Raw genomic sequence first — 9601 nt, 5'->3', positions numbered from 1 at the left:
CTCCAAGACATGGCAGGATATGGCCCTCAGTGAGTGTGTCAGGCTTTCCTCTAGAGCAATATGGAACGGCTTAATGCAAAGCTGTTTCCAGCTAGAGCGCTTGGGCTGTTGCCATCCATATGACGGAGGGATCCTCGCTGCGGAGGGGGAGGAAGGGGGAGGCCCTCCGCCCCCCAACTCATTCCATCGCTTTCTCTGCTTCCCTTTCTCTCTCCTTTTTCTCTTCCTCCCCACCCCACCCCCAACCCTGAAAGGGGATTTAGAAGCATATAGCCATGTACCTCCGGGAGCCTCCTCTCTGGCAGGAGAGGGGCCCTTTCCTGGGGGCTCTGCCTGCTGTCTGTTCTGACCATTCAGAAGTATTCGTGGCAGCCTGTGTGTGTGTGTGTGTGTGTGTGTGTGTGTGTGTGTGTGACAGAGACAGAGACAGATACACAGAGACAGAGACAGAGACACAGAGAGAAATAGAGACAAAGAGGTAGAAAGACAGAGATAAAGACACAGAAAGAGACAAAGACCAAGAGAAAGATGCACAGAGAGGCAGACAGAGAGAGACACCCACATAGATACACACAAAATACAGAGCTAGAGAGACAGACCAAGATCAAGAGACAGAAACAGAGAGACAGAGAGGCAGGACAACAGAGACTGTGTGTGTTGGGGAACTTTACAGTTTTGGAGGTGGTAGAAGCTCAGCTTTGGAGGCAAGTGGACTGAAGCTATGAGGGACCTTTTTTCCAGCACAAAATGCTTAATGTCAAAGTGGATAGAGCACAGAAGTTAGGAAGTCCTGAGTTCCAATCCTGCCTCAAGGATTGGAAATAATGGTCACAAATTGGAAATAAAGTCACAAGTAATGTGACTCTGGTCAAGTCACTTATTCTTTATCAGTTTCAATTTCCTCATCTGTAAAATGGAAATAATAACAACACCAACCTCCCAAGGTTGTTGGGGATCAAATGAGATAATATTTGTTATTCCTTCCTTCCTTCCCTTCTTAATAACAAATGACAAGAGAGAAGAGGGCCAGGAAAAGGCAAAGGAACAGGTGGTCTGTTTAAGGCCTCTCCCTAAATAATTTCTTGTTGTTCATTAATGTCTGACTCTACATGACCTCACAGAATTTTTTTCATGGGGTTTCACAGTTCAAATCTGCCTCGGACACTAACTGAGCGAGTCACTTCATCCAGTTTGCCTCAGTTTCCTCATCTGTAAAATGAGCTGGAGAAGGAAATGGCAAATCATGCCAGTCTGGTATCTGGCAAGAGGACCTCAGATAGGGTCATAAAGAATCAGATGTGACTGAAAATGACTGATCAACAATGACCTGATAAGACTCTAGCCCTAGGGGACAGAGAGGGGGGAAAAGTAGGGGGCAGAAGCTTGGGGAATATCTGCATGTGGCTGATTAGAAGAGGAAAAAAGAGAAGAGTGAAAGGGATCAACAAGGAAAAGGGAAAGAGGCCTAAGGAAAACTGGAGAGTGCTCAGAATCATGGGAGTTAAGGGAAGAAGGCATTGCAGGACATAGCCAGAGAAGGCAAAGATGAAGAATGAGTTCTGAGCAAGGCTCATCATCTCATGTCTGGATGGCTGCAATAGTTATATTACTGGTGGAGCTGTCAAATTCAAGCCTCTTCCCTCTCTAGTTCATTTTCCATTCAGCCACTAAAGTGATTTTTCCATTTGAACATGCTATCCCCTGCTCAATAAACACCAGTGGCTCCCTATTGCCTCCAGGATCAAATACAAAATGCTCTGTTTGACGTCAAAGCCCTTCGTAACTCAGTCCCCTCTTACTTTTCCCCAGTCTTCTAGCACCTAAGCCCCCAGTCCGGTCTCTTTGATCCAGGGACACTGACTTCCTGGCTCTTCCATGAACAAGACCCTCTTGGCTCTGAGTATTTGCTTTGGCTGGCCTCTAGGCCTAGAAGGCTCTCCCTCTTCCACTCGGACTAGTGACCTCCTTGGCTTTCTTTAAGATTCAACTAAAGGCCCACTTTCTACAGGAGGGAAAATCTAGTTCCCACCAGGAAGAAATGGATGATAGACTTCAGGAAAGTGGAGGAAGCAGGGACTTCAAACAACGGAACAAGGCTACTTCAGGCACTGGGGAAGAAGGGAAGCAGAGCCTGAGCTATATCGGGATGACAGTTGGAGAGGTCTAGGCAGCAAAGGGATTTTGCAAGAACACACTCTTTTTAGCTTAAGAGATTTTTTTTAAGGGAGGGGTCCTTCAAATAGTTGAGGGAGGGGGCCAATTACAAAGAAAACTCTCCTTCTGCTGAAGAATTTAAACTGCTAGTATGGGGGTAGCTAGGTGGTGCAGTGGATAAAGCCCTGAAGTTAGGAGGACCTGAGTTCAAATCTAACCTCAGACACTTTAACACTTCATAGCTGTGTGACCGTGGGCAAGTCACTTAACCTCAATTGCTTCAGCCAAAAACCAACCAAATAAACAAACGAAAATCTAGCTGGTATATAAAATTGCATCACAAAATATGAGTTGTCCCACCCAAGAGTAGTGGAGCTAATAAAGCTGAAATTAAAACAGATGAAATTAGGTGTATAGACTTGAGATAAGGACTACATCCGTGAATTCCCTGGTTCCTAGGAACTCCCTGTGAGCAGGATACTTCTCCCCCTCCCCTCTCCCTCCCACTGACAGTCTATTACCTAGATCAATTTTTTGGGTTTAGGATTCTTTTAAACTCTTAAAAATATTGATCTTCTTTCCCCAATAGTTTTTGTTTGTGTAGGTTATAGCTAATGATATTTATTTAAATTTTGAATATTATTTTGAAAAGTTTTGATGCTTGAAAGCTCCATGAAAAGGGTTTCAGGGACCTTCAGAAAAGACTTTGAGAGCTCTGACAGGTTAAGGGTCTTATCTGGGCTGAGTCCAGGCTTCCAGGGCAGCTATATAGCCACAAACCCAGGCGGCCTCTTTACAAATAATTGAAATGACGATAACTGATTTTTAGAGAGTTTTAAGTTTAACGTGTGTTACTTGACATTAATTAACTCATTTGATCCTTGCAGACACCAACGGGAGGTTTTATCCTTTTTTATAATCTTTTATTTTACAGATCATAGTTTTCTCAAACTCGTTTCCTAGATGAGTTTAAGTAGATTTGGCCTGGCACCGGGAGAACTAAATTCTTACATCGATTCGGTTACTTATGCCAGCTGTGGGATTCTGGACAATCCAATGAACCTCTTTGAGTGTTGATACTTCCATCCATTTAATAGGTATATTGAGAAATGAATGATGAAGAGTTTTCAAAGCACTATAAGTGAAGGGAGGATATTTAGTCTGGTTAAAAGAAGATGGAGGAGGGAGGTGAAGGGTCAGGTTCAAGAATTGTCCTCATGTATTTGAAGGACTGAAACCTGGGATTAAACTTGACTTTGACCCCAGAGGGAAGATCATGGAGCAAGGAATGAAAGTTAGAGAAGCCTTAACAAGGAGGAAGGACTTGCGCTGCCCAGGTCTGCAAGAGGCTGCTTCTCTATGATCAGAGAGCCAAATTTGGCTGGCCATTTGTTCTATTTTGGGAGACCAGGTGACCCGGAAGGGATCCCCCCAGCTCTAAAGGTCTATGATTTTGAAAAGAAATTATTCTGAGTTATAACAATTGTTTTTTATGTTAACATAGGATGTTAAGGATTCTAAAGTGCTTTCTTGACAACCCCTCCCTTAGGAAATATAATAAAATCAGAAGAAATACTAAGAAAGAGAGTCCTTGACTTTCCGTTCCTTGGAGACAGGCATCCCGTCTGATCTAAATTGTCTGCGTCCTGACATGATGCTCTTTATTTAATAATGCACTTTTTCTATCTAATAAACTCGTGCTAAATGGTAGTTGAATGACTGTGTAGACCAACCTTTGGAGTAAGGAATAAATGGAAGCCAGTGGGAATGAGTAAGACTCGATGTGAGCGGCAGGGTCAATGGCCAGTCTGGGGGAGAGGGAAGGGTCAGTCCCTCTGCTCTGAACCCAGGTTCCTTTTCAGGATTAGGTGTGGGTAATGGGGAGGGGGGGCGCCAAGGAGAACCTGCTCCTCAGTCTGGGCCACACTTCCCAAGGGCTGGAAGCTCCATCTCTTTTGAGAAACGTGTCTCCTTCCCATTTCTGCCCTCCGTGGATTTTTCTTTTAGTCCCTTTAAAAAACAGCTTTTTAGATTCCATCCCCATGTCTTCTCTCCGAAACAAGAGATGTGGCCGCACCCATTGTTTGGAGCCAGATCATACTTCTTATTCAGACTTCCCAAGACAAACTCTGTAGACCCAGAGCAGCCTCAACAGAAACCAATCCCCCTGGAGAAACGAGGAGCCCCTCCCCTCCCCCCCTCCTTTCCCGGATGGACTGTTTCAAAACCCTGGTCCAGCCTCCCACAAGAAAGTTGGAGTAAAAGAGTAGGGGAGTGGGAAGTGATGAAAATTTGGTAGAGGAAAGGATTGGGCCCTGAACTGTTGCCACAGGGAAAGGGGAGTCTAGAGGAGAGACAGAGACAGAGACAGACAGACAGACACAAAGAGAGACAGACAGACAGACAGAGAGAGAGAGAGAGAGAGAGAGAGAGAGAGAGACAGAGAGAGAGACAGAGAGAGAGACAGAGAGAGACAGACAGAGACAGACAGAGACAGAGAGAGAGAATACAAATACAAATACAGATAAGAAGAGAGAGGGAGAGAAAAGGGAAAGGCAGAGGAAGAAGGATATAAGAGGGAAAGAAAAGGAGGAGCAGGAAATAGATTATCTCTCCCTACCTGCCTACCTCCCTATCTCTCAGTCCAGCTAGGTTGGAGGCTTTTTTGTGTGTCTGTCGCCCATGCTTTGGTGAGTGCTGTGCATCCCTTCTTAGAAGAAAGTTTTAAAACGTCTTGAAGACATTTTAATGTAGAGGGTTAATAAGATATATTACTATACAGGGTTACAAGGGAAACCGAGGGTGTGGAAGTGCAGTTTCCCGACCGGTGAAACACTCCCACGCGCGCCGCCCGCCCTGCTCCCGGGCCCAGATTGAGAGCCCTGACACGGGCGGAGGAGCCGCGCCGTGGAAGTGGAGCAGACGCGCTCCGCGGGCGGGCTGCTGCCGGGCTGGGCAGCCCCTTCTTTTCTCCCGCGGGGCCCGGGCCTTTTCCTTCCTTCCCTCTCTCCCTCCCCGGCCCCTGCCCGCAGAAGGGGCTGGAGCGGAGCTGCCGCGCGGGGGCATTTCAGCGCAGTCGAGTGGAAAATAGACTTTAAACCCTCATTGTGGCTGAGCCGAGGGCACCGCGGGCTCCCGGGGGCGAACACAGCTCCCCGGAGCCGGGTCGGGGACACACGCAAGAGCTGGCCTGGACTCTGGAGGGTGGCAGGGGGAAGGTCCCGGGAGAGAGGACAAGGGCTGAAGGCCGGAGGCGACGCGCTGCTGGTGCCCTGACATCCCCACTCTCGCGACCCCCCAGGGGCCTTCTCCCTTCCCCTCCTCCACTACTTTGTGACTCCACGTCTGCCCTCCACCCCCACCCCTCTCCTACTACCCTTAGTCCGGGCGGGTACCTCTAACCCTGAAGGAGGCCTCTTGACGGGCTTTCCAGTAGGCTCTGTGAAGGCTCCCGGCAAAAAGTTTCCGAAATTATTAATATTTGATTAAAGAAAACAAAAGAAAAAGCCAGAAACGAATCGATTGAATGAAAGGCCCGAGAATGAAGCGAAAATCACAGGGAGGCAGCGGGGTGGGCGACCCCAGGACGCAGCGGGCCTGGGGGTGAGCCTGTGCCCCTGGGTGACGGAGGGCGCCCAGAGCTATGTGACGCATAAATGGGGATGGCTGTGGCTCTGAGGGATGTGAGTGCGTGACTTCCCGGGTGTAGAGATGGGAGTCCTGCGTGGCTTGCTTTGTGTGCTTGGGTGACCATCTCGTGCTTGTGCCAGATACCGTTTGGTTTGGACTGGAGGTGTTTGCGTGTGTGACTGTATTTGTATGTGACTATATTTGTGTGCGTTTTCATGGTGCGTGGGAGCGATATTCACGGTCTAAAACATATTTGTGATTTTTTTTTGGGGGGGGTGAAATATGGACAGGCAGGGCCTGAGAAGTCGGCCACACATTTTCTTGGCGACCTTTGTCACCCGAGTGCCAGCCTGGCCAGAGCCGGGGAGCTGGGGGGGCTACTCCAAGGGACTGTTTCAGTGGGACGCACCTGCAGTCTCTTGAAGCGCTCAGTGCGCTCGGAAATTCTAGGAGAGGCTCTGCACTGGAAGTCAGAACTAGTGGTAGTGATGGTGTGTGAGTGTGAGTGTGAGTGTGCCTGCGCGTGCCAGGGTGCTGAGCTGGGAAGCTGGCAGGAGAGGGAGCCCCGCAACAGCCAGCCAGCCGATTCACCGGCCGGATTCCGCCTCCAACTCGGGCAAAGTCTCTGTGCCCAAGGTGTGCAAATAATCTCGCCTGGCCCAGAGGGGAAACTGAGGCTGGGATTTTCCTACCCTCTTCACCTCTTCAAATTTCCCGTCAATAGAAGAATGAATTCCCTCCTTTGGGCTCACTGAGCTTTCCTTCACCACTGGGGACCCCAAAGAGGCGAACAAAACACTACTCGACTTCCAGTCCGAGGCCCCATTTCTCCGGGAGCAAGACCCGGGATCTCCCTTAGCCTCTTCACCCCAAATTTAACTCCCGACCTTGGACCAGATTCAACTTGGGTCACAGGGGCAGAGTGTCTGCTCCTGTATCAGAGGAAAGAACTTGGAGGCGTCGGGAGAACGGGAAAGGGAAGATATCCTCCCACTTCTTCCGCCTCCATTTGCGCCGACGTTGGTCCGAGTCTTCCAGAAACACTCAACGCCACAACGCCCCCTCTCCCTAATCCATGCTCCCCAGAACCTTCGCCAGAATCCAGGATGGGCAATCAAGCTCAGCGGGGTTGCGGGGCATGGATTGGAAGGCGGGAGGAACAGGTTGAGGGTAGATACTGCGGTGACCTTCGTTTTGAATTGGGAAGTTTGGTTCCCCAAAAGTCCTTGGCTTAGTCGGATCTGGATTGGGGGGTGGAAAGGGGGTTCCAGAAATCCCCAAACTCGACAAGGTCTGGGGTCTGACACTTCTCCGCTCTAGTCGAGCTTTCCCGGTAGCTTCGGGGCCTACGGAGGGACCCAGCGGTGTGGGGTGCAAGAGCGACCCCCGAGAAGGGGGGAGAGGAGGAGGAAGACGAGGTGGTAGCGTAGAGGTGGAGGAATAGACGCTGAATAAGGACAGGAGCAGAGTGGAAGGGATTGGGGGTGGGTGGGGGGAAACGACCGAGGGGGAACGATCCCGAATCGCCCTGCAGTACTCCAGTCCTCTTTTTGCCTCGGATCGCAGATTCCCTCCCTTCCCCTCCCTCCTCCTTCCCCAGGCCCTCCCCTCTTCCTTCCCCTCCCCTCCCCTCCCCCAGCCCCTAGCCTTCCCCCCCACCTGGGGGCAGGTGAGCGGCAGCCAATCGGCAGGCGCTGTCCAGGTACCGGCTCCGTCGGTCCTCCGGCTCCCTGCACGCCGCAGCCTGGGCCGGGCCGGGGGCGGGCGGAGGTGGAGGCAGGGGCGGGGGTTCTCCTTCGGGAGCCGCCGCCGGTGGGGCTCAGGGGCTTTGGAGACGGCAGCGGCGGTGGAGGGGGCTCCCGCAGCATCCCTTTGGTCCCGCCGACTAGCAACACTCCGGATCCCGCGGCTCCGAGGAGGAAGCCGAGTCGTCGCTCCCGAGTGCCAGCCGCAGCCCGGACCCTCGGGCCTGGGGCTGCGCGGGGCTGCGCAGAGCCAGGCACCAACTCCGCGCCCGCATCCCGCCGGGGCCCTTTTCTCGTCGGGGGGGTTGGGGGCGGGGGTGGGTGGGGATGTGTGTGTGAGAGAGCGAGTGTGTGAGTGAGTGAGCGAGCAGCGTGTGAGTGTGTGCATGTGCGTGTGTGCATGTGCGTGTGTTTTCGCACACCCCGCACGGCGGCGGCGGCGGCGGCGGCAGCAGGGACGCGGTCCGCTCCACCCCCCACGGAGCCAAAGAAGCCCCCTCTCTCGTTCGGGCCCCGATCATGTTCCAGCCCGCGACCAAGCGCGGCTTCACCATCGAGTCCCTGGTGGCCAAAGACAGCGGCGGCCCGGGCGGCCCCGGCGGCCCCGGCCCGGGGCCCGGCGGCGGCTCCCACCACTTGGCGGCCCCGGCGGCGGCGGCCGGTGAGGAGCCCCTGCGGCCCACGGCGCTCAACTACCCCACGCCAGCGGCCGCCGAGGCGTTCGTGAGCGGCTTCCCGGCAGCGGCCGCCGCCGCAGCAGCCGCCGCCGCCGCAGCCGCCGGCCGCTCCCTCTACGGCGGGCCCGAGCTCGTCTTCCCCGAAGCCATGAACCACCCGTCCCTGACCGTGCACCCGGCCCCCCAGCTCGGAGCCTCCCACCTCCAGCACCCGCACTCCTTCTTCGGAGCCCAGCACCGGGACCCCCTCAACTTCTACCCTTGGGTCCTGCGCAACCGTTTCTTCGGACACCGCTTCCAGGGTGAGTGGTCTGCCCCTGCCCCTGCTTCCCGCCGGGGCGGCCGGGGCCCGGCCCCGACCCGCCTCGGTCCCCCATCCTCGCCGCCGCCCGCAGCCCGAGCCCGACTCGCCGGCGTACAGGGAGGGAGCTGACACCTTTCCCTTTTCGGAACTGAAGCGCGCTCGCCGAAGCCCCCGGGAGGTGGGGAACAGGAAGCCTGCGGAGGAGGAGGCTGGGGGGGAAGGGGAGGAGGCGAGGGTGCTGGGAACCTTTTACCTCTTTGCCAGAAGTTCTGGAAGAGAGGGATGAAGGGGGAGGGGAAAAGCAGGCACCCAGCCGGAGAAACTAAAGGGACCCGTCGAGTTAGGACCTCAGCGGGCACCCAGGCTCGGCGCTCAGTCCATTAGATCTGACAGGGTTTCTCCACCCTTTGGGGAGTGCCGTGCTCTCAGCTAGGGAACGAGCTGGTTCGCGGCGAGCTTCCCGGGTTCTCCAGAGAACAATCTACATTTAATCTCGAGAACGGTTCCTCCTCGTCCCCTTCTCGTTCCAAGCCCTGTCCTGGAAACGTTCCGTTGCCCATTCCTGCCCTCGCTCTGAAGGAGGATCTTTGGGAACCTCTGGGTCCACTTCTCTCCTCCGTTCCTCCAGCTGGCCCTAAGGCGGCTTAGCTTTGTTGGTTTGCAAAAGGCACAGCAAACCCGTAAGGAACCGAACCTGCTGGCGCCGGGGTCGGAGTCCTTGCGGAGCCAAGTCCAGCAGTCACCGGGACCTGCTGAGCTAAGGAGGGCGGCCTTGGCTGGCCTTGGCGTGCTGATTCCCAGCTCTCAGAGGCTTCGGACTCTTCCAGCTTGTCCGTTGGGCGCCTGCACGGTGCCCCCCGCCGAGTGGGTCGTGCCCCACCTCCCGTTTCCCTGCCCCTGCCCAGCGCTGGGTAAGACCTCGGCATCTACAGCCTTCCCGGGGATCGGCCAGTACAGGGGAAGGCGGCCCGGGGACTACGCTGGCGTTGCAAAGAACAGCGGAAGAATCGGGTCCATTTCCCGAATGATCCGTTCTCTCCCGGGACCGCCGAGCCTAAAACAGAGCTTCGCTCCAATCCTTCGGCCATCCC

General features: G+C 54.0%; 1 protein-coding gene across 1 annotated transcript in view; it reads left to right on the top strand.

Moving 5' to 3' along the window:
• The first annotated feature begins 7857 nt into the window (after positions 1–7857).
• The window catches only part of EMX1 (empty spiracles homeobox 1), a 39279-nt gene continuing 37535 nt past the window's right edge, over positions 7858–9601 (top strand). Inside the window, exon 1 of the mRNA XM_051974275.1 lies at positions 7858–8508. Within this exon, the coding sequence (XP_051830235.1) occupies positions 8049–8508 (460 nt within the window). The 5' untranslated portion in view covers positions 7858–8048. The remainder of the gene's footprint in view (positions 8509–9601) is intronic.

The sequence above is a fragment of the Antechinus flavipes genome, chromosome 2 (genome assembly GCF_016432865.1).
Source record: "Antechinus flavipes isolate AdamAnt ecotype Samford, QLD, Australia chromosome 2, AdamAnt_v2, whole genome shotgun sequence".
Classification (NCBI taxonomy): Eukaryota; Metazoa; Chordata; class Mammalia; order Dasyuromorphia; family Dasyuridae; genus Antechinus; species Antechinus flavipes.
The sequence above is the reverse complement of the archived record's forward strand: the minus strand, read 5'-3'. Positions and strand labels throughout refer to the sequence as shown.